Source organism: Sturnus vulgaris, chromosome 4, assembly GCF_052056855.1.
Source record: "Sturnus vulgaris isolate bStuVul1 chromosome 4, bStuVul1.hap1, whole genome shotgun sequence".
Taxonomy (NCBI): Eukaryota; Metazoa; Chordata; class Aves; order Passeriformes; family Sturnidae; genus Sturnus; species Sturnus vulgaris.
The window spans coordinates 34,754,528-34,779,915 of NC_142246.1; the positions used below are offsets into that span (position 1 = coordinate 34,754,528).

The 25,388-nt window shown below is 40.5% G+C and overlaps 1 protein-coding gene across 3 annotated transcripts in view; it reads left to right on the plus strand.

The window, feature by feature from the left end:
* Window positions 1–2,567: 2,567 nt before the first annotated feature.
* The window catches only part of VEGFC (vascular endothelial growth factor C), a 69,910-nt gene continuing 47,089 nt past the window's right edge, over window positions 2,568–25,388 (plus strand). The window contains exon 1 of one of the 3 annotated variants that reach the window (XM_014892612.2): window positions 2,568–3,215. In XM_014892612.2, the coding sequence (XP_014748098.2) occupies window positions 3,072–3,215 (144 nt within the window). In that variant the 5' untranslated portion in view covers window positions 2,568–3,071. Of the gene's footprint in view, window positions 3,216–3,730; window positions 3,754–6,105; window positions 6,129–25,388 lie in introns of those variants that run through there. The other 2 variants (XM_088163571.1, XM_088163570.1) reach the window with 2 other exon arrangements.

Genomic DNA, 25,388 nt, shown 5'->3' on the forward strand with positions numbered 1-25,388 from the left:
TAACTCTCTTGTATTTCCACTCAGCTCACATTTCTTACAGTGAGTTTTCACACTAACAAATGGATAGGAAACAGGCATTGAAATGTATCCGTGTTTCAGAAGCAGAATGTATCTGAAAGGAACACATCAGGTATTTCTAGATAGAGGAGAGGAGTGTTCTTGGCAGATGTACATTACACCAACTTGAACAAGGGATTGGGGCCTGGATTTTTAAAACTCATTCTTAAAACAATATTAAAAGAATTAATTTGAAAGAATCTTACTTCTGACATAAAAGTTGTGGGTTTTATTTTTCAACAGTAGCTGTTGTGGTCATTGAAGCATATGGGACAGTAAGATCCAGACCTGTGTCTTTACACTATTAGGGTATCTCTAGTCATCTGTGTTTATAAGGTCAGCTCATCGTTAGTGTACACAGTGCCACTTAGAATTTTAAATTAATTGTCCTTTAGTCTCATTTCTACTTAATTTGAAAACAAGAGGAGAAATATTAACCCTTAGGTGAGATGGTGGAGAAAGTACAAGATGTATTTTAATTTGTAAGCCTTTAAATTAGCCATCTTTTATGGGATGGAAAGAAACACAGTCTAAATTAAGGAAAACCTTAGTGTCCCAGAGCCAATTGAATATTTATATGTTTATACACAGAATCTATCATAGATTTCAACCACTTTCTTGTTAAAACTTTGATTAAACTGAGACTTGAGGCACCACGACTATGATTACTAGCTTTCAATTATGACACTTTAAACTTGCTATACAGGGCAGTTGGTGGAAATGCTCTATTACATGGAAGCCTTTGATCCCATGATGGATGTTCTATGAATTGTGGGGGGAAGAATGAAAGTGCTGGAGAACTGGGGAAATAAATAATGAAGCCAGCTGATATTATGATGGCACAGCAGGAGTGGTATGTTTCATCCTGTTTTGTGATTTAGCTACGCGGCTTCTCCTTGCACAGCACTCACTTATTGAAATAAATGTGCATGATTTGTCAGGCAGGTTTTAATAAAGTGCTGCAAAAAAACTTCCTCTCTATACCAGTCTGTGATACTTTTGAGAGATTTTTAATACGTTTAAGCTGAAATCAGTAGTGCTGTATTTCTGTTTAGATGGATTTTGCATCCTGGACTATGCTCTCTTTAGGCTTTAATCCTACGCTTTGATCTGGAGCGCTCTAAGGGTCCAGTGAAGAACAATGGTCTTTTTAATTTATGTATGCTATTTTCTATCTTCATAGCTGTTCTGCTTAACTTCTACCCTGTGTTTATTTCATTGCTTTACTCCATTTTGAAAGTATTTAGAAAAATGTTAGTGCTTCAATAGTTTTAATGACTACACAACCTCTTAAAATAGAGCTCTATTTAAACTTTAGATTTCATTCCGATTGCAAATGATTACTTTCTAGCATCAAAATATTTGTGAAGCAGCATGCTGAAATACCACTTTGGAAATGATAAAAAATAAATAAAAAGCCCCCAGGAGGTACCTGGGAGACACCTTTATATACAACTCTGAGAATGTTATTCCCAGAATAATAACATAATGGGATTCCCAAAGAATAAGAGCAGTGTAACATGAGCAGACTTCCAGCATCTAGTCAAGGCAGTCAGGGATCTGCCCCCACAGTTGGTTCCCATACAATCTAATTAGCAAAAGATGTACACAAGTGATGCAGAAAACAAATTAAAAGCTTTTAAAATATTTACACAAGGTTCAATAATCAAGCAAAAAAATAAGAGTATAGGGAATATCACATTTTCCTTTCGCACAGATGAGATTTGAGCAGGCTGTTGAGTGTTACTTTGACAGTAATGTGCATTCTTTTTAAACTTTAAATCACAGTGTAACTGGAACACAGGATCTGTGCTCAGTTTTATTTAGGGCTCTGAATGAGGCGTTACTTCTCTTCGAAGACGGCTCCGTCATTGATAGGAAGGCTACAAATAATTATGGTGCTCTTTGGATTATTGTTTCTAACATGGCAAAATCCTTTTTTCTGCAGCCAAAAATAGCTGTATACAGTCTTAAGTGAAGCTGCCAACACTGCTCAACAAGTAACTGATTAAGATTCACAAACATTTTCTTGCATGATTTCTCTGTGTGAGTTTTACCAAACTTCACCCCTTGCCTTCCGAGCCAAATGAAACCAGCCGGGCACTTGGCTTTTTCCTCGGGGCTGGGACCTGCCGCGGGCTTCATCTTCGCGGAGCCGGGGCTCGGCGCTGGACGAGCCCGGCTCTGCGGGACCGTGCGCGCCCGCCTCCCCTTCCCGGCAGATCCGGGCGCCCCGGGCGGCCTCCTGCCCGCGCTGCGGGCCGATCGCTCCCCGGGGCGCCAGCGGCCGGCGGCGCCGCCGCGGCAGCAGCGGCTGGAGGAGGAGGCGGAGGAGGAGGAGGAGGAAGGCGGCCCCGGCCCCTCTCGGCGCGCAGAGGCGCAGGCAGAGGGCGCTTTCGCCATGCGCGGCCGCCGCCGCCGCCGCGCAGCCCCAGGCGCCGCGCACCCCCCGGCCGCGCCGCCGCTGACAGCACAGCACAGCTCTGCACAGCTCTGCACAGCACAGCGCGGCGGGCGGAGCGGAGAGGAGAGGAGGGGAGAGGAGCGGGGCCCCTCGGCACCGAGCCCCCGGCACGGCGCGGCCAGCACGAAGGGATCTCCCCCGGGTGCGACCGGCCGCTCCGTCCCGCTCTGCTGCTCCCTGGCTCTCTCCCTCCTTCCCTTCCCTCCTCCTCCTCTCTGTGCTTTCCACCTCCCCTGCTCCTGAGTGAGCGCAGCCTCGGATGTCCGGTTTCCTGGTGGGTTTTTTACCTGGCAAAGTCTGGATAACTTTGGTGAGAATTTGCAAAGCGGCTGGGAAAGTTGGGAACTCCCCTGCAGACGCATAGGAGCTGCTGCTACCGCATCTTCTCCATCCCACGGATTTTACTGCCTTGGATATTGCGAGGGGAGGGAGGGGGGAGAGGACAGCGAAAGAAGTGGGGGAGAGGAAAAGAAGGAGCCTCATAATTTCGGCTGCATTCCTCCGACTGCCCCGCGGCCCCGCTCCGCGCCCGCTCTGCCATCCCTGCACCATGCACTTGCTGGAGGTGCTCTCGCTGAGCTGCTGCCTGGCTGCCGGCGCCGTGCTCCTGGGACCCCGGCAGCCTGCCGCTGCCGCCGCCTACGAGTCCGGCCAGGGCTACTACGAGGAGGAGCCCGACGCGGGGGAGGCAAAGGTGAGCCCGTGTCCCCGCTGTAGATGCCAGCTCGCTCCTCTGGGCGTGTGGCTGCGAGTCCCTTTGAACGGACGGCTTGGGAATTCCACCAAGGAAAAATATGTGGGAGAAGCCTTTTGAAGTGGAGAGGTTCCTTAAAAGTGGGGGAAAGAATTTTTTTAGAAGTGCCTGAGTTTTGGGGGTTGCTGGCGGGCGGGCTGCGCGGGGAATAGCTGCGTTTACGGAGAGACGCGAAACACCTGATGAGCACAGGCAGCCCTCGGGCTGCGCTCCTGCCCTGGAGCGGGGGCTGCCCGGCGGGGAGCGATCCATATCCCGGCCCCGCCGTGGGCAGCGGCCCCTGGGCTGCGGCTGATGCCGCCCTGGCAGCTGGGGCGCGCCCCGCAGGCGCCTCCGAGCGGAGTCCTGCGCTGGGGAGCGCTCAGGGGAGCAGCTGGGCACAAGAACGAAGCGGCCAAGGAGGCGTGGGAGGACGATGACAACAAAACCCTAGACTTTCCATTTGTTGAAAAATCTCTTGGAGTTACTGACGCTTTGGGTGAGCTGCTGCTGCGTGACGGAGTTGACGGGAGGTGTAAGGTGACACTCCAGTCTGAAAACCTTAGTTCTGCCCAGACGCATGGGGAAGGTTGGGCTTAAATTCTCGGATTCCAGACCCAAATACTTAAAATTCTCGGTTAATTTTTGTTTGCATATTAAGTTTCGTAATATAAAACTCAAGTACCTTTGGTACTTGTGGTTATGCGGTTCCTGGTATGCTGATGCATGAAAAAGATGCATAGTATGTGGCTGTATAAGCATGTGGCATTGTTGGGAAGACCTTTGATGTCTGTCTTACCCTCATCTCATTGTTTTGAAGATTTCTGACATACTTATTGAAAGCAATCATGACCTAGCTCATTCATTATTCATTTCAGTACGGGGCAGGGAGGGAGTTGCGTGGATTAAAACTTAGACTAATATTTTGATTTTTTTTTTTCTCCTGCTATGCTGTTTGCTTTACTGATCAAAAGTTTGGGAGATTTTACTGTAACTACCTGGGAAGTCAAGTTTTGATAGTATACATTAGCTGCACTTCAGGTACACGAACTGTTGTAGACCATACATTGTACGCAGAAATCATGCTTTCATACTTTTCAAATAGTAATCTGCATAGGAAAAGTTTACTGATTATACTGTAGTCTCGCTTAAAATATTTGAACTACATCTGAATGCTTACATTGCAATACTCTGAGTGCTAATATGCTATCAGTGACCATATTGCTTAAAAGTCTGTAAAGTGTTTTTCACACTTAAGTATTTAAAAGTAGGAACACAAAATCAGTTCAGCTAGCCACTGTTACCACTTAGACTATTTATAAAAATAAAAAAAAAAAAAAAAGAAGAAGAAATTCAAAACTTACTGGAGGGTAAAAATACCTCAACTCCTTCCAACCCATGACTATAAGTCAGTTATTTACTGGGTGAAACTGGCATTTGAGTTGTACAGCCTCAGAATAGCTTATGCTGGAAAGGTAGAAAGAATCCAAACTGGAGCACAGCATATATTTTGTGTACTTAGACTGCTGAGGTAGAACAGCTGATAGTGAAGGTACTCTCCTCAGTGATGCTTGGTGTTCCCATGCATATGGTGTGGAAAGTTACTCTGTTTCTTGAAGAAACCTCGAAGTCTCCGGGAGCTGCTGCTGCTGTAGTGCATTGTGTATAAGTGCAATTGCTCCCTGGAAAAAGAGAAACTGTCAGCAAACCAAAGGAAGGAAAGGTCAAGAGACCAGGGAGTGGGATAGCATGTGTTAAGCGATTACGTTAATAGGAAAACGTTTTTGTGCCTGACTACTGCTGAGTAGTAAGTGGAGAAAGATTCTGGATCCAAGCAGACTTAGTCATGCTGGATGTCTTTAGTTGTGAGTTTGTTGCTTTTGCTGTTTGAATGAGTGAGTACTGCACATATTTGTTTCTGTGAATGTTGAGATGAATATCTTAATTATGAAAGGGTTAAATAAGTAAACTGCTAATAATTGTTTCAAGGGAAATGTGATTGTATTGTCAGTATAAAGTCATCTGCTTGAACTTTGTTAACTTCAAAGAAGTTCATAGATTTTATGTTTTTACTTCCCATCAAGATGCCATGCTGCTGCATGTTAAACTGATGCCTAAGTACAGGTCATCCAGGCCTTTGGGTCAGCTCTTTGTACAATAATATTTATTTCTCTCCACTCCTATTTCAAGAGCTTTAGTTTTAGAAAACACTTTAAAAAGTGTGAATGAAGTTGAGGCTTCTCCAACACAGGAGGAAAAACTGGCCAAAAGATAGAAGCATTGTGTTTTTAAGCAGGTAATTTTCACGTATTAAACTTGTCTAGAGATTTGCAGCGACTTGGAAGTGTTACAGATATAAATAGTAGTAGCTCTTCATACACAGCTCTTGCAAGGGCATGTTTTGCAGCAAGTGGGCACTGATAAACTTGTGCAACACTGCCTCATCCCTCTCCACTCCTACCCCTCACCTCTACTTTTTTTTTTTTTTTTTTCAGCCTAAGGGTAAAGTTCGTTATTTGACAAGCTTTCAGGGCCCAGATTAATACTTTTCAGCCGAACTGTCAGCTCAGTGGGATGGGAATGAGCCCTGCCCGTAAATCACCCGTTGCGGATTTCCTGCACGCAGGGCTTGTCCCGCGGAGCGGAGCCCCTCGCCGCCGCAGCCGCCCCTCCCGGCGGGGCAGGAGGGCGGCCGGCCCCGGCCCCTCTCTCCGCCTGGGTGGCTCCTGGCGGAAGGCAGCCTGGGACTTGAGTTGCCTCTCTGCAACTCACGGCGGGCCCGGGGGAGTCAGCCCTGCTGCCCCAGATTTCACGCCGTTTGGCAGGGACCCGCCGCCCCGCAGGGATGCTCGGAGCAGCTGCAGCAAGGGGAGGGTGAGCTGTTTTGCCACACCGGTGCCTTGAAACTTTAGCTCCTTGCACTGTCTTTGAATGTTTTAATAATTCTTATGTTTGGTCTCTGGCTTTTGTTCTTTAGGTAATTTTGAATAGGGAACGTGGGGTGAGTATACACTGTCTACCTGTGACGGCATTATTTAAAATAAATAAATAATTCCATATTGTTTGTTTGCTGAAAGTTTAAAAATGAACCGAAGGAACTACATGGGCATTCTGTGCAGGAATTAAACTTCTTATGTTATTGAAATGAAGTGTGGCAGTAGCACGTACCTAGACTTCATTAATGGCAATGACGTAACAATAGCAGGAATAAGTTATTATGGTAACAATACCTGGAACGAAACCACACAGCTGGTAGGGTTTGCCACAGCTGCACCATCATTCTGTTGCATAGTCTTTAGAATTATGTGACTATGCAAAAGCAATATCGGTCAATTGTCCCATGTAGTTTGAAAAGGTTTAAAACTATATTTATGCAAAGATTCTTAGTTTTTTATTAGAATGCAAAGAGCAAATGGACGTGTATTTGCCTGTTCTAAAGCACATCCCTGAAAACTTCGTTGGGGCCTCTTTACACAGCAATAAAGACAAAGCAGTTTGTGCTGTGATTCTGTGATTCTGTGATTTTTTTGTAGTGTAAATACATGTTCTTACTTGAGCTGAATTTTTCTTGGATGCTACCTGAGATACACATTTTTAATTTTATTATTATAAAATTATTTCAAATCTGACCTAATCATACAGCTCTGCTCATTGGTGGCTAGCAGAGTTTAAATACTGTTAGTTGATGGGAGTGTGAGGAAAAGCAGCGTGTCAGTTTCCCAGGTTTCCTGCTGCCACTGTATCTCCATGGTAGAATCTCAGACCCATCAGTTTTATGGTCTCCCATAAGTTTGTCAAGTGCCTTACTCTTGTGTTCTGTGCACAGGTGGGAGATGAGGCTGCCTTGTCTGTTCTGAAAACAAGCACACACCTCACTCCCCATACTTAAGCAGTGCTAAATTGAGCATGTATGGAGAATGTTATCTTTTCCTGCTGCTGCTGTTTAGTCTGCTGCAAATTTTCTTGTGTGTATGTGTGTAGCCACTCTGTTTTCAGACACAAAAAGACGCTGGTTTTATTAGAAGCATTATTTGTAGCAGATGCAGCAGGATGAACATTGGTACTAGTAATTATTTTAAAGACTAAGCAATGCTTCTGCAAGCATAGATATTTAAGTTTGGTCTAGCCTTTTATGTGAGTAAAGTACAGTACTAAGCTCAAAGAGCTCACTGCACTTTCTAGTTCTTTGGAGTGCATTTCTGGGTGTCTAGTGTAAGCACACTAGTGTGCCTGGGAGGGACTTCAGCTGTTTGTCAGCAGCAATCCCATGCATTTATGAAGGTTATTAAAAACTGTGGAGGTCATTTTAACTGCAGTGCTGTGCAGAGGCATACAGAAGCATCCCATCAAAAGTATTATTTTTATGCTCACTTAGGTTGTGTGTATTCAAAGCCTTGCCTGTTTTTCAAGGGTGTGTATCCACTTATTTTAGTAAAAATAAACCAGGGCTTAGACTTCAGACTGTTGTAGCTGAGGGTGATGGTAATAATATTCTCCCATTGATACCCTGCATCCAGGATAGAAAGTCTGTCGAGAACCTTGTGTTTAGCTGCTGCTTTTTTCAATGTGGTCAGTGATTCATTAAAAGAAAATCTTTGGAAAAAAGGGAATCCAACTAAAGTCATACTGGTTTCCTATAAAATGTAATATCCTGTCTAATGTAAAAAAAAAAATGTTACAGCTGTTTGTAGAATGAGTTATAAGAAATTACAAGCAAGATTGTCCCTTGCAATTGCAAGCTCTTTTGAAGACTAAGTTGCTTCTTAACAGTTTTGTTTGGTAAAGCACTGAATTTTGCTTAGTGAGTAGGATAGGTATGATTGTTTTCTTTATCTGTTATAAACGTTTATTACTTTTTAAATTTCACCTTAGTTCTTTTCAGAGTGATAATGTTATACCAAATTCCACTCCATGTAAATGTGTGTCTACTTGAAATACACTAATGGGTGCATAAATTGCACCAGAATTTTAATTTAAAACAGTGATAACTTACCCCTGATCTTTGAGTTTGTGAACTTGTCTTGTTTTGTGTTTATCTGTCTCCAGAAGTTCTTTTGGTGACAGTATTTGTGTTGCTCTCCCTCTTTGTTGCATTTCAGACTTTAGTTAGGAAATAGCTACATTGTAAGTCATTTATTCTTCTATTCTTCCATTGCAATCATCATAAATCAATCCTCTTAGCTCTGTAGTAGTTTATTTGTTTTTTTTCTTTTGACATTTCCTGACTTGTCTAAGATAGCTATAACTCCTTGTAAGTATTTAGAGACTGCAGTTGCCAGTGGAAGGAATAGATATTCTAGTAAGAAGCTCCTTTTTAGCAAAGTAACCAAGAGAAATGGTGTTCTTTGGGGCAGGAGGAGAAGGCATGGCAGAAACTTCTGATAAGGAGAAGGAAAAAAAATAATAGCGATTGGTGTATTTTGACTGTATTGTAGTCTTTACTGAGTGCAAATGAGTGTGTAATCATTCTTCATGTAGTTACTAAGGCCATACATCATCTGCAGCTAACTTTTTCGATCTTGATTATGGTTGACTTCCCCAAGCAATCATTTTTCATTCAAGTTAATGACATTCGTTACCTGACACTGCTGTCACTCTAAACTCTGTATTACTTCAAACTGTTTCACATAATGACTTTACCTACTCAGTGACAGTTTTCTGATAGCTTGACCTTGAGAATGCAGCTTAAAAACTGTTGAAGGTGTTTTATATCTTCCTTACTGAACTAAGCAGAACTTTTTTTACTGGGCAGGGGAAAATTCTGGAAAAGAATTGGACAGTTCTTGGAAAAAGATGCCAGAAGGCTGCTGGGGAGCAAATGACACATGTATTTCTGTCTGCTGTCAAGTGTGACATCACCAGTGTTGTTACTTCTCCTACCTTCTTGTGGCAGCACTGAGAAATAAGTCATTTCAGGAATCATGAAGAACAAAATCCTTTACATCATTATATGGTTAAATTCTTTGACTCTCTTTACTCAGTAGTTGTGTTCTGTTGAGAAAGAGACAAGAGAGGAAATAAGCAGAAGGGATAGCTTCTGAGAACAGATATAACAATTGGCTATTTACTAATATTTTTCCTCAAAGATGACCCATAGTAACTCCCCCAACACCCCACAAGCATGTGTGGAAACTTCTAATATTTCTAAAGATTTTCAGAAACAGTAGACACCCTGCTCTCCTGCTGTATTTTGCATTGTTGTGGCCTCACTCTGAGTTCTGTGTGCAGTTCTGAGCCCCAGAATTCAAGAAGATTGTGAAGGTCCTTGGAGGCAGCCAGAGGAGGGCAACAGAGCTGGTGACAGAGCTGAAAGGAATATCCTGTGAAGAGCAGCTGAGGACTCTGTCCATCTGGCTTGGAGAGAAGGAATCTGAGGGCTGACCTCACTGCTCTCTCAGCTTTCAAGGGAGAGGAGGTTGAGAGAGAGGTGCTGATCTCTTCTCCCTCAGGTGCAGTGGTTGGATGCATAGGAGTGGTTAAAACTGTGCCAGTGGAAGTTTAGACTGGACATTAGGAAGCATTTCTTTACTGAGAGGATGATCAAACTGGAACAATCTTCTTAGAGAGGTGGACAATGGCCTGAGCCTGCCAGTGTTTTGGAGGCATTTGGACAATGCCTGTATAACAACATTCTCTAGCTTTTGGTCAGGCAGCTGGATTAGATGATTGCTGTAGGTGTCTTCCAACTGAAATATTACATTCTATTTGAGATTGTTTAAAAGAAGCAAAACTACTGTTGTTGTCCTTCAACTTACATTTGGCCAGCTGAATTTGGCAGGTGAAGTATTTGTGGTGAACTGCTCCAGCTGTCCAAAATGTACTTGTGGCATCAGTTACAATATTTAGAGCCAAGAGAAAAACGGGCCAAGCAAAGCCTTGCACCTTATCTGCTCTTGACTTACTCATGTTTGTGTGGACAATTAAGTGTTTGGAGGGCTAGTTAGTTTGTTTCATGGGTGTATTTGTTTCAGAGGGGAGAGAGAAAGTTACAGCTGGTGGGTAAACTATCCAGTCTGCTGAAGGAAAAGTCTCTTTGGTTTTCTTTGTTCCCTAAGAAAAAAAACAAACAAGGGAAAGCATTTCTTGTCTCAAGTGTTGGAAGTAATTCTGAGAGGGTTTTGGTGGAGTTTTTTTGGTTTTTTTTCTGTTTGTTTTGTTGTTTGTTTTTTAATTTTTAAAACAATCTATTTTCTTTTAAAATATTGTCTTTGGAGCCCTGTGAATTTACCAGTCTTGACCTGTCATTCTTGACTAACAGCTGCGAGTTGCACACTGTATGACAGCTTTGTGACTGCTGTGAGTTGGACACTGTGGGTATACCATAATTGTAGGTTTCACTGGAAGTCACACACGGTGCTTGTATTTTGTACCCCTAAAAGGATAATTCTTTATTTGGTGTGCTGCTGAGGAGAGAATCTCTGATTAATTGCACACTCACTATTACTTAGATTACACCAGTCTTATTTCTCAGAAATAAGGAACTTCGATCATTCTGTTTGTAACTACCCACAGGTACTTGACAGAAACGTAATTTGCCTGTAAAAGTAATAATATCAAGAGTCTTGGTGGAGATAATAGTATAATTTTTATAGAATTGCTACTTATGGTTAGATCAGCAGTGCAGTTAACTGTGAAAGGAAAATACAAAATAAACTTGTGAGACGATGCCTTATTGACGTTTGTCCCTTCCCTAGGGACAGATGTTTCCAAATTAAAACAGAGCCTGGGACTTCCTCTTCACCCCACCCGCTCTCCAGCACATCTTGCATAATAGGCAGAGTGCTGCTGCAGTACAAATACAACATTATACTTTGTTACATTTGACTTATAAATGTCAAAATATTCATGTTAAGCGTTCAATATCTCTTTTCCACAAGGATATTTTTTAGTTTTACCTCCTTTAATCTACTAGTACTGAAATATTCAGTGATTTGGAGGAAATGAGACAATGTTGTTAATAAGCAGGCTTGCACAGTAGATTCAGTAAATACGGAGAATTTTTTTTCCAAGAAGGACAATTACTTTGACTTTCCAGTTGAGTGTCTTTTTGTCTCGTTAGACAAGGGCAAAATGTTGGTTCATTTAAAAATACCAAGAATCTTGTGCAGCTCACAGGGCACAGCTTTCAGGAGAGCACTAAAAGCTGCTAAAAGTCCCACTGACTTGAGGCCCTGTATGGTGGGTATTGGCCATGTCTCCTTTGTAAAGTTTAATTTCATCTAAACTGCCACACAACAGAAGCAAGGGGCTCAAAATCAAATTCTCTGAGGGTTTCTTTGCTTGCTGGAGTGTCAGTGATGCTGAGTTTGTGCCTTCTGCCTTGTGTTCCCAGGCACACCCTGAGGTATGAGGACTCCTTTGAACACATGGTTTGGAGTGGTCTGGGCTGCTTTTGTGGCTCAGCAGAGCCCAGCAGGTGGGCAGCTCCTGGCTACCTCAGTGCAATTTGTTTCAGCTGCCAGGAATGCCATGTTAATAGTAGTGGACACGTGAGAATGTTCCCTCTTGGGAGGGGTTCAATGTTTTTGTGCTGAGGGTGGTAGTTTAAATTAACAGCTGGACTCAGACTGAGATCAGACCACCTTAGAGTGGCAAATTGGTTGATAAAGGGCTGCCCACAGTTATGGTTCTCTCCAAGACTGTGGTGCTCAAGTCAGATGAAAGGCAGCCTGTAAAACTAAAAGTTATAAAGTGTTTTGTGATAAAATGCTTTTATTTGTCTTATCCAAGAAGGGCTGCTGATTTCTCTCTGTTTATCTGTTATGAAAATTATGAAGGTCTTTAATGATTTTTTTTTTTCTCCAGTTGGCTGGTTGGGCCAGTAGGTCATCAAATCACTGAAATAAAGGAGTAAAAATCTGTAGAGGAGTTCTGATGTACTTTTCTTTTTGAAATGTCTGCGGATGGGCTGTAAAGCAGTAAAAGCACAATGAACCATGAATTTGGAACAGGAAGTAGGGGAAGGAGCAGGGAAGAATTTTCAGAGGGCAGGGCCATGCTTCAAAGGAAGGAAGAATTAGGCTGTTCTATTGCATCAGGTAGAACTAAAGATTTAGGCAAACTCTAAATTGAACAGTCACCACTAATCTGGATTAACAGCATAAAAAGGCTCTTTGTAGTAATGAAACTCTTTGAATATCTTAGCTAGCAGTTTCAGAAAATTAATGAAATTTTCAAATCCTCATCTCATATGACAGATGGATGATCTCTGTTTTTACTTTGAGCCTGTAAGTTGCCGCTTTACTCGATGATTAGTTGGCTTATGCTATATATATGGAGTACTGAAGTCACATAAGAGTAGAATTTCTGTAACTGGTCAGACAAAATGTCTGATTAGCCCTATATGGCATTCTCAGCAATCTCATTGGAGAGCCCATGCTGTACAGCCACTGGACTTGCACCCTGTGCCCCACTGATGTGGATGATTGTGGATGTGATGAGGATGATTGGAGAATGATGTTGGAAACCTCACACATAGTACATGATGAGAAATGATCCATCACATCTTCCCCTGACTCACCCTTTTCCCCCATTCCTTCCAGGTGAAGGAGCTGCCCTTTAGCCATGGCCATGCCTATTCCTGCAAGAAGACAGTACCCAATGAGTCCTGTCCCCAAAAGTTTCTTCTTTTATCCTTGATCATGTCAGCTGCCCTGATTGATTCACATCTAGGGTGTTGCACAACATCCAGCTGTTTGTCCTCAAGCCACCTCATGGAAATGGCTTGGGACATTTCTGTTCCACTTTTTTCCTTCACCTTTGCATCCCACAGACCACATTCAGGAGAAATACCTGGTGTGTCAGCATGTACCTGCTGCTCTCTCCTTGGCCAGCTGGGGACTTCAGTTAGAAAACCCAGCAGCAGGCATTTGCAGGATCCCCAGGCTCATCATGTTTGTGAAAGGGCAACCATGGCAACATGCACCTGGCTACGGTTACTCTTCTGGTCTTCCAGTACCTCTTCGTTTTTTTGGCTGGCCTTCTTTTCTTTTTATTTATGCTCTTACCATCCAAGGCTCTGCCAAATTACAGGATCTACTTGACAACCACCTCCTAAGCAAAGAAATGGAAAGTGTCACTACATGCTGACGGGCTGTTGGCAGCAGCTTGTGGACTTCTTTGCCTTAAATGATGGTCTCTGTGTGTGTGTTATTTCATTTTCTTTAATAGCTTTCAGTTGACATTTCTGCGGGTGCTCATTGAGCCCACAGAAGCTTTTGACATCAATGCTTTTCTGTATCAACAAGTATGCTTTTAAGTGGATGTTCTGTTTACTGCAGATAATAGTAAATTTAAAAACAACCAAACAAAGGCTCAAGATAAGCAAAAGAATTGGTTCTGACACCTGCTGATTAAATATGAAACTTCCAGAGTCCCTCCTCTGGACAAGGCAGGGAGCAATTCTGTCCATGCCACTTGTGTTTTTATTGAGTTTCCCTCTCCACTGTTCTTTTTCAAGCTAAAGATCTTTTACTTATGTAACCTGCTTTTTGAAATGAAACTGTTCTTTACCTTTGATCACCTGAATTCATATCTTCTTAATTCTCTTTAAGACTGCAGAACAAGGAGGGGGGAGAGCCAGGAGTGCACACAAGATTCCATATGTGAGACACAACAGATGTGTGTTGGGACACAATGATGTTTTGTTCTCTTTCCTAATAATTCCACTTGTGTATTTGTTTTAAAATGTGTGTCTTGATATGCCAGTATTTTGTAACATGTCAGACATGAGTATGATTAAAATGCCTCCTTTAAAGAACTACCCATATTTATACTGAAGAACAGGATGGGGGAAGGCATTTCACAGTTATTACTACTTCCTCAAAATTCACATAAAAGCTGATCTTAGGGGCCTGTTTCAAGATGATGTATGATTATTTAAACTTTTGTGTTCATTATGCTTTTAATGTGTTTTTCTGCCTGCCACATGTGCACAGTGAGAGATTTAATGGAACTAGCTATCTTTTGAGTTATTAATCATAAGCTGTATGTTTAATATCCTTAATGATTTTTCTTTAAAAATGAGATGTGGTCTCAGTGTGATCTGTGAAACATGTCAGCAATCTTGCAAAGACTGTTTATGCCTGCTAACAATAAGATGTTACTGTCAGGCAAGATTTGTGAGGGCTTGGTTATATGCACTAATTAGGTGCATATGACCAAGCAAATTTTAAAACCTGCCTATGCTTGCAAATTTTTAGATACATGTCAAGACTAGCCTAAAGCATAAGAATATAGGAAATACCCCACTGGGGCAAATTAATGGTTTGCAAGTGGCCTTTATCGTGTCAGCAGCATGTGCTGTACTGTTTAAGGAGAATATTTTGACTTAATCAGTTTCTGTAGTTCCCTCCCCTCCTACTCACCTAACATCCACAGTTGTTGGATTGAGGATATGAGAAGACATGCCTCTGCCTCTTCAGTATCTCCTTAAGAATGCTTTGTCCATGGGTTTGATCAGTTTTCACACTGAAGATGCAATGAGCAGTTAGTAGAATCTGGACTACTTTGTACCCGGATGATGCTGGTTTGGTTTGAGTTTCTTTGATTTTCTTGACTTGCAATATATGCAAAGACTTATTCTACAGTTAATATTGATTAACATTAATGAGATTTATAATTTGAACCTTGAGTTACACAGGCAAAAGTTATTTTCAGCACATGGGGAAAAAGAGAGGGCATTTAATTTGAGGATCTGGGACATATGTCCTTAAATTTTTGAAGACCAAACTAAAGAAGAAACATAATGTGTCATTTAATTATTTAATTCTGTATTTCAATCAAATACAAATTTCATTAGTTTTTATATTTTGGCCAGTCGGAGTGACTGAGTGCATTGTCAGATTTCTCTCACCCTCTTGCTTATGAGATTGATTTTATTTTCATCTTTAGACCTTTATTGCATGTGTGGTGTCTCTTTAGTTGCTGTATGCCTGTGGCTTTGCTAGCTTGGGGGAAATATTTTCCCTCCAGGTCAGAATTAAAATCTGTAGCTCTTTTGAGGTATTTATGGTGCCTGAAACCCTTATTATGGATTTGCTTGTAGGAAATTCCATCTTCCAAATGCCATTTGATGAACAGTACTGCAGTGCTGAGGACACTGGCAATCTAGGAGATCCTTTTTTTCTCTTGATGCCCTATTCCATAAAAAAGTACAGGAACAGTTGCAAGGGCATTTAGAGGAAGGTGGTGGAGTTGGGTCACAAATTTCCCTTAATTCCCTATTTTCATCTTCTAGGAGGAAGAAGAAGATAAGGGAATTAAGAGAAGCCCTTTAGATAAAGATTATATAATGTGAGCTTTAGCAGACATTGAGTGTTACCCCCTTAGAAACATCTGTAGTCTTCTGAAGAAGACTAAGTCATCTAGGGTTAGGATTTTTTTTAATTTTTTTTTTATCCTTGCATTGGTTGTTCCTTCTGTTTTGGTACTGGGACACTTTTTGTTCTGCCTCACTAGGAAAGTACCGTGTTCTGCTGAATTAGAGGAATTTATGCATCTTGCCATAGGTTCCATTGAGACATATTTGTTTAAATACTTTTTGTTATAATAGAGATATTATCTAACAAGTGATAGATATATTGAATAAAAATGAAGTTCTTCTGGATAATGATAACATTTTAAAATTGTAAATATTTTTTCATATTTGTGCCAACCTATTGATTTCTGCTATTGTTCTGCACATTTTTATTACAATTGTGAAAACAATTTCATTTAGCTTTGATTTTGTACTTTCCTTCCTCAAAACCCTTGGTACATGCATTATCATAAAGCCCCTAACTTAGACTATTTAACATGTATTCTTGTAAAGACTTAAATTTTTGTCATCACGAAACATATTTTTTTTTTGCCTTCCAACTGCCTAATGAAGAAGCTATCAAAAAATCTTATTCTAAGCCAGCGTGGGTTGTGTTCATTAGCTAATTAGTTTAATCAGAATGGAAATTTCTTTTTCACTTTGAGTTAGTGCTGTATTGAGGAATTTAAAGTAAATGCAAAGTCTAAGATGTGAAATTAATTGCTTATCTTACAAAACTTGCACTGATACCTCAGTGGCAATCTTAAATATGGGATTAAAAATGGAATTAACAAATGAAAGAAAAATGGAATTAATTAATGATTTGATAATCATTAAAGTAACTGAATTTCATGCAGAACTACTCAAATTCACTGGTTACAATTTTTCCCATCTGCTTTCATAAAATCAGAATTAGTTTGCAGCCAGCATCCTGATACTCTGATATGTGGGTGCTTTAGCTGGGCTGCAACAATGGCTTCAAAGTCTTCTAGGAGATTGAAAGAAAACAAAAAAAAAACAACCCACAACCTCTCTGACTGTAGTCAGTGAAGATCACAACAGTTCGAGAAGTTTCTACCACCCTCTTATAAGGTCACTGTATTTCATGCTCTGACAGAGCTGTGCCTTGGAAGGATGAATTGCTTTATTTAATTATTTTTTCTTACTGAGTTTGCAGCATTTTTGCTTGAGTTGTCTGAAATACATTAATTTTCTGGTATAATTATCCTCTGTAAGCAAAACTGATAGAAAGGTGTAATTCATCATACCTGTCTGGTCCAGCCACAGCAGCTGAAGAAGGTAGTATCTGTGAGTAACAAGTAAGTGTGTTGCATTTGAGTTATGGTAAATAAGACTGGAATTAATTTGATAGAAGAGGTGCTCCAGCCAGAAGCGTGTCCCAGTTCTCCTAGTTCTTTCTCCTCCCTCTACATGTGTTGGAAAGCTTGTAGTGGGAAGTACTCATTTTGGTAGCAGCATGGATTTTTGCTGGATTTACAGTAACTGTGCAACAGTTTACTTATGAGTACTTCAGGTAAATAACTTCTAGTGGCTGATTTTACTGTGTAGCAAAATTGGGTAAGAGTAGTTGTGCACCTGGATGCAATGTTTCACAAGCACATCCTCATGAACTGTGACTACCAATGTGAACAGATTATTCTAATAAAATTATCTTTTTAATTTAATCTTTGTAGGTAATAAGATTCGTGTTAGCCAAACTGATTTTGCTGGTTTAGCTTTTTTTTTTCTCCTTACATACATACAAGATTCAGCAATATTGAAGTGGAGGGCTGGTAATACTGGACCCCATTGCTAATTTAATAGTCAGCTGTGCTTCCTGCAGAACATGGCTCAGGATCAACTATGAAGCACCGACTCAGATTTCTTTGTGATTAGATAGTTCTGTGGTTGTGTTCTGTGCAGTGAGAAAGTGATGTGGTTAATGATGTAATTGTAAACAGGTTAATTTTTGCAACAAATTCCATGTAGCTCATGAGCAGCTAAACTTGCACTGACAATTTACAAGACTGTCCTTTGGTGATTTATTTATGTTGAGTGAAAGTAGTTGTTCAAAATTATTTCTTTAGAAATAACTAAACTACCAGAAGGACATATAAATATTATTTGTCTTCTAGTTTGTACTTGGACTTTCAGTGACACAAGTTTGGTATCTGGGAATCTTTTTCTTGCTGTGGTATGAAGATTTATTATCAATGCCTTGCTGTCACTCCACATAAATAACATGTTTGACTAGAGCCAAGATAAATCTGGTAGTGCTGACAGGCATTGCAATCACAAATGTGTGAAGTATATGAATATATATACTACAGCTTGCTGCTTCAGTAAAAATAAAGTGTTCAGCAGTTGGACAATGCTAGTGTTAAAATTAATTTTTTTTCTGATGTGCTTCTGATACTTTTTGGAGTTACCTGATGTTTAGGGACTTTGAAAAGATAAAAATGCCTGCAGCTGTATTGTCCAAGTCTAGAGGATAGCCTGCAGTCCTCTACAGAATGGGGCTGGATATGGGGAACTGGGAAGCAGCACCAGCCTAAGTGCTTCCACTTACCTCCCTCACTGCAGCTTGTGAATTACATGTTGAACCTAATTTGAGGACTGTGAATTGATCATAAACTGATCCAGCAGAAAAGATAGAAGCCTGTTTGTCTTAAGACATTAGAGAATTTCTTGCTCATTCAGGGCTGCTGTGTGTAAATAGTAAAATAGCAGGGGGGCAGCAGTTTTGCGTGCTCTAGGCTTCTTTCACCTGTGTTCTTGAGCAGTTCCTGTGTTTTAAATCTCTGTCTAGTTTCTCACTGTTTTCTCTACACCTCGCTTCTCTTCTTTGTCAAACTGTGAAAGAATCTGATCTCTCCCTTCCCATCTTTGTACCTATAATCATAATTGCCCTTTCTCATGTGAATAAATGGCAGTGAGGTTACATCAGGCTGTTAAGGCTCTTTGGTTCCTTTTCCACTTTTTCACTAGCAAATAGCAAATTATTGCCAGCTGATGTCCCTTGTTGAGTGTGTCTCTCCCCCATCTCCCTCACTAGCTTCAGATCACAGCTTTTCTTTTCCTCTTTTTCTCACTGTCTTCTCCGAGATCCAGGTTTCAGCTGCAGACTCCAGCTCTCTTCCCTCTCCGTGTCCTTTCTTTTTCTCCTTTTATTTTTAGGGCAAAATGAGCCTTTTTCTGCTTTGTGTTTCTTTACACTGAAGTTTATTCTTCTCACTGCGGTTGCTTCATGATCTGCTGCAGACCAAAGCTGTACCTGCACAGCAGCTGCAGGGAATATACACCGATTATTCTTTAAAACTTTTTGTGTTTTAGCAGAGCAATCTGCCAAAGTCTACTGGAAATTCATAAGCTGTGATGCTTACTTGTTGGCAAAATTTTGCTGGAGATGTTAAAAGTATGCCCCTCAGGTACCCTCCATTTTTCTCTTCTCATCACTCCGTGTCATACTTCCCTGTCAGTTTAAGGTGCTGTAAATCTTCAGTGGAGAAGCTGCACTGTATTAACGTGGACAAGAAACAGACGTTAGGACAGTTCCTCAGTGGAAAATCAAGCTTCAGGTTAAAGTCTGTCAAAACCTTTGAATAAACAGCTAGAAACAAGGTCTTAACAAGTGGACAAGCTGGAGAAGTTCCAGCTGAAGTTAACTGCCAGAACCTGCATAGTTTGGTGCTGCCAGCCCAAATGGTTTTCCCCTTGCCCACTTGTTTGTTTGTCACCTGCACTGTCCCTTCTTGAGTGCCTGTGGGAGTATGTGGGAAACTGAGTTGGGAACGTGATCCCAGTGACAGCTTGCCTGGGGGGAAGGTGAGAGGGTTAAGGAGCACTTGGTTGACCTGGGTTATTTTTTTTTTTTTCCAGTCTGGTTTACTTCTTTGCTTCACGTGTGTCTGTGTCTACCCAGGAGATAAGAATTTGTGGGAGGCCATGAATAAGCAGTTGGGAATAGAAAGAGTGGATGTGGGGGGTTTTTTGTGATAGTCTAGGACATTTGTTGATCAATAACTTAAATCACAGTGGTGCTGTTAACCCAGCTGTGAGGGCCTGTTTTCTTTTCACTTTGCAATGCCCTATGAAAAAATAGCCCTAGAGCAGAAAATGCCGTGAAGGAGGCAGTAATTCTTTGAAAAACATCTGCGATTATTGTGCCTTAACTGCTCAAAGTTTAAGCAGCTGAGTCACACTGTCTGGTCTTGTGCTGTAGCTACAAGACAGAGACTGGCACCTATGAGGAATACATGGCATGGCCTCGGTAACCACAGTTTGAAGGTATATTCACAAATTTCAGTTTTTAAAAGTTACCTCGTTTAAATGGGCAGGCTGATTGAGGGGGAGTTAAATATGTATGCACTTGCACATTCATCCTGTGTAACTAGAGCAACTCTTTTCAGTTGCGTTTCATGTTTTCCATACTCTCTTTGGTAATATGGCTGAGGGATTTTTCTGAAGTATATGAAATTTCTGTCCTCAGATCAAGCTCAGGTTTCTGCATTCCTGACACTTTGCTTAAATCCCATTGTGTTAAAATCCCATTGGTTGGTGCTGAGTTACACATAGCAAGTAGCCGAAGGGGAAGGTGGAAGGGTTAAAGAAAAGCAGCAATGAAGGGATGGGAACTGTCATCCAGTTTATTCCTACTGCTCCAGTAACATGCATCCAGACACTAAGGTTAGTAGGAACACTATATAGTATACTCTATGCTGAGAAAGTGTAAAGCATATTTGAATTGTTTTAAAAAATAAAACTGTGTATAGGTCAATGCATCTGATTCCTAGCACCAGCTGTTGTCTTGATTCCCATTCAGTGCTAATACAGTGGAATTAAAGGAGAGATAATTTTAGTATGGAATTTCCTGAGATCATATAGTTTTATTTTAAGGTATTGTTCTGTATCCGGATGCTGTTGCTTAGTTTAGATCTAGCTATAGAATATAATCATGCTGTTCCCACCCTTTTATGTATAGACACACAAACACACAAATGCACATTCACAATGTGTGTCTATATCTATATATACACATAGATTCTTTAAATAACTTGAAAATAAGAATATATATTTAAATGTGTATTTAAAACTGTCAGCTTACAAATCTGCTATAACAGAATTAAAATTACTCTATTTTTTCCCATGAATTAATCTCTTCTAATTTTATGGTTTTGTTTCCAGTAGGTCAGTTGCAATTTAGAAAATACAGAATCCAAAAACAAATTTAAAATTAAACTAGTCTGAAAAACAGGTATTTACTTCCAAATTTTAGATTTTTTTTAACTGCCTATTTTTACACAATGCCTAAAACTTTCATACTGGCTGTCATGGTTTAACCCCAGCTGCCAACTAATTACCACGCAGCTCCCCACTGCCCCAAACTCCTAGTGGGATGGGGAAGAGAATCTGGAAAAAGAAAGGTAAAACTCATGGGCTGAGCTAAGAACAGTTTAGTAATTGAACTGCAAAATTATTATAACAACAGTAATTCCAATGGAAAGGAGCAAGAAAGAGAGGACTAAAACCGAAGAGAGGCAAGTGATGCACAACACAATTGCTTCCCACCTGATACCTAGCCCATGCTTGAGCAGAGATTGGCTCCTCCCAGTTTCTGTAGAGTTTGTGATGTTTTCTGGACTGGAATATCCCTTTGGCCACTTTGTGTCAGCTGTTGTGGCTGTGCTCCCTCCCAGCCTCCTGTCTACCTGTTCACTGGCAGAGCAAGGGAAGCTAGAAAGTCCTTGGCTTAGGCTAAGTACTGCCCAGCAACACAGTGTGTTTTCCATGTCAGTCTCATACTAAATCCAAAACACAACCCTGTACCAGCTACTAAGAAGAAATTAACTCTGTCCCAACTGAAAGCAGGATGTTGACTCTGTTAAACGGTGAGGAGAGACTCAAGCTGCAGATCAATAAGCTGTTTTTCAGGACCTCGTGCTTATACTGGTTGCAGTCTTGGTGTATCTTACCTAGATGGATGTTAAGACTCCAGGATATTTACTTCTTATTCTTATTAATACTTTATTGACATAAGAATTGAAGTCTGTATACTCATTAACAGTCGGAATCTCAGGGTAGTAGAATGCAGAAAATCTGCATTATCAGGAGAACTGTTCATATTTAGAATGAAACATATTTTCAAGCCAAAATCTTGTCTTCATTTAGAAAAGATTTTGTAATTGGTAGCTGCCTGACTCACCATACAGTCAAATCACGGTGTACATGCTATCTGATGTGGGTGAGTAGAAGGCTGACTGCTTTCACCTGAAGTATTATAATATTTTCTGTATCACTTCATAGTATAAAAGGTGATCAAAGATGCACAAGACAGAAGCAACTGACTTAATAATCTTCCTCTTATTAATGAGATACTTTAAAGAAGTTTTCCAGGTCTTTTTTCCCTGATCTGCGTGGAGTGAAGTATGTGCATGACTAAAACTTGTTTCATATCTAAATGTGACTGTATACAAGTGTATCTCTAGATAAGCTCAGGAGCCCTCATGGCAGCACCAATGAAAGAATTGCCTGTGCTCTCAGACACCAAAGGTCGTCAAAGCTCTTTCACTCCTTCTCCTACCTTCTTGCATCATCTTCATTCTTTTTTAATAGTTTTATTCTGAGCTAGGAAGTGGGACCTGAGTCACCTCTCTTACACTTGTTTCATCTGAGTCAGAAGTTTTTCATAGGAGCCTCATTTTTCGGTCCTGTTTGCTCCAAACTATGAAGTATAATATAATTAATCTCTCTGCTTTAAACAGAAAAAAAGTTGCTTTCAATAGACTGTGATGACAATAAAACCCAGGCGACTTGTAGGTGAAGCGCAGTTCTCGCCTCAGCACTCCAAGTCATAGTTTCATGGAAAGTGTGACAGATGAGGAATAATGAATGCAGTTCCTGATATTTCCCATTCATTTTTTAATGGCAAAAGGCTGTTTAATTTCATTAGAAAAGAAAGGGAAAATGAATCAGTTAAAACCCTTACCTCAGATCCAGTGGAGTACCTTGATTTTTTTCAGCTTGGTAATCCTGACCCTGTCAATGTGCATTGACAGAAACAAAGTGTTGGAGAAAACTTATTCTTGAATGCCTGGAAACTGTAATTTGAAGAATGGTTCAACTGTCCTACCATGCTAGTTTAAATGGCCTTACTAATAAATTGCAAGTGTTTTATATGGTCTGTTAAACAGCAGCCTATAAAGATAGGGAGAGCAATAAACAAACATACACTCCTGCTGCAGAAGTGCTTCCTATGTTGTTGTTATCTGCTATGTCACATACAGAATCTTTTTTTACCTGCTGCAGTAAAATGCCAGCACTCCCAAATGTGAAAAATCGTGACTCCAGCAAAGCAAATTAATGAAACTTTAAACTCATGATAGTTGAAATAAACCTGTGATTTACCTTCTAGTATTTGAGATTGAATATACTTGTCGCATAGGAGACAAAATATGAAATAGTACTAGAAGATTGATTTAAAAGCCACAGTAAATAATTTCTACATTCCAGTGTTGTCAGTGAGACAGCATCATAAGAATCTCATGCATATAAAAGGGAACAAGAGTGAATTGTACTCCCCTTCCCTCTTCTGCATGTGGCATTAGTAAGGCAGGTATGGAGCTACTGTCTCCAATTTCAATTTCTACAGATGTACTGAAAAACTGGAATGGGGGAAAGAGATGCATAGTAATAGAGAGGGAAAAAATTTCTAGTAAGAGCTTAAAGAGTTTCAAATCAAAAGGTGATTGAGGAAATCATGTAGAAATCTTTGGAAAAGAGAAAATGTAACCTGGTAGAAGACATAAAACTGAAGTCAAAGACATTTGTGTGGGGTTTTTTTTTTTGTTCTGAACTGTGAGAATGACTAATCTTTGGAAAAAACTGTCAGGGGAAATGGTGACTTTAATATCTATTCTGGTCGTTAAGTTTAGATGCTCTAAGATAGTCGCCTTTATGTTTCAAGACATTTGATTCAATGCTGAGATAACATAGATGAAAATGGCCATTGCAGACAAGAGATTGGAGTACACTTCCTTTGGTGTCTGGCTCTCCAAGCAGAAGACCTTTGTACCAACATGTATAGCATAGCATGCCAGAATCTTCTCTGGTATGATGACAAGTACAAAAAAGCCTTGGAAATACCTTGATGAAGTCTGTCTGGGTTAATATTTCATCTGCTTGTGGTAATGCTGAAAGATGGCATTTGAAGTGGAGATGAATTTTTTCCGGTTTTGTCCTTAGGCTTCCATCAGGCAGCAGATAAGGCCTGAGCCAGGGTAAACTAGCCCAACTTTGTTATCCAGTTATGTATACAACCCTCCAAGTTTGTTCGATTCCTTTGTTGTGGCTGCTTGTAGCTGTTGCCTCCACAGCAATGAGTTTGTTGCATCATGTAATTGAGTCTTGGAAGGGAGGTGGAAGTCTCCTCTCCACCTCCTTTACTCTGTTATTTGATTGCTTTTCTGGATTTCAGACAGTTCTGGTTGTGTAATAAATAGTGTATAATTATTTTTGTGCTGCTATTCAAGATATTATTTTTATTTTACAGCTCTCATACAGAACCAGTGGGGTTGTGGCTTGTTTTTCTTGTCTTTTACTGTTCGCTTGTCAGATCCTCTTCACATTTTGAAGTGGGGTGATCTGATTAGTGCAATTTATGAAGAGAAAGTGGGCAATTAATGAGGTATGGTCATACAAGACCAAAATGTAGTTATTTCTTGTTGAAACAGGTGGTAATAGCATTCAGTTTTATTCAAGTGATGCATCCAAACATCATTTCACCTCTATTATGCTAATCATTGAGTAACACGGTGTCTCTCTTCATTGTAATGATAATATATCTCATCATGTAATTGAAGGTTGTGTGCTGCCTCTTACATGTCATTCTTGTCCTTAATTGTCCTCTTATAACACACATACTGCTTTTATGTGAGTGTACATTCATCCATCATAGATCAGTAAAACAGAGCAGGTATCATCATGGCTTGCCTGTTTCTATTTAAGTGAAGAGAGAAGAGCTGTGATCTTTCCATAAATGTTATGACAGGGAGCAAGCTGTGTGAGTAATTCATGCAGTCCCAGCTTGCCCTTATTTACATCTTGAAGTATCTGAAAAAGAGCATTGGATGGAGGAAGCTGTAGCTACGTGCAGAAGGAATTACTCTAGTGAGCCAAATCCAGTCAGTAGTTTTGAGAATCTCAGTCCAAATGACCTTCCTGTCTTTGGAAGAAATATTTAAATTTTTAGAGTTTTTTGTCACTGCTGGGTTTTGTATAGAAAAGCATGTGAAACTTTGAATTGTGCCTCCAAGAGTTTAAACAAAACAGTAAAAGTTCTGTTTGAAGATGGAAATAAGATTTGGCAATATTTCTGACAGGAAAAGAAAAGCTTTCAAGCAGTGTACTTAGGGAACAAAGATAATTTATTTTATAATTAAATATAAATGCACTTTTCTTCAACTGAGCACACTAAACCTGAAATACACTTCGCATATCAAAAATATGTTGCTGTTCTGATCTGTTAAGGAGTATAAAAGTCATAAACTAAAGACGTTAAATCTATAAATATAAGAGTTATTTTGCTTATGTTCTCTTATTTACTCAATTTTATATCCCAAATAAGTGTATTAGGTCAGTAGTTACTCTGGACTTGCACATGTGGGAACAGAATGCAATCCATGTTTTTGTCCCAGTCTGCAGACTTATGTCAGATCCACACACAGGACAAAACAAAATATGGAGCCAACATCCCCAGTACAAAAAGATCAAGGGTCTGATCTTTGGGGCAGCAGGCTGCTATGGGCCAGATGCTGTGATCCAGCATGACTGCACGCAGG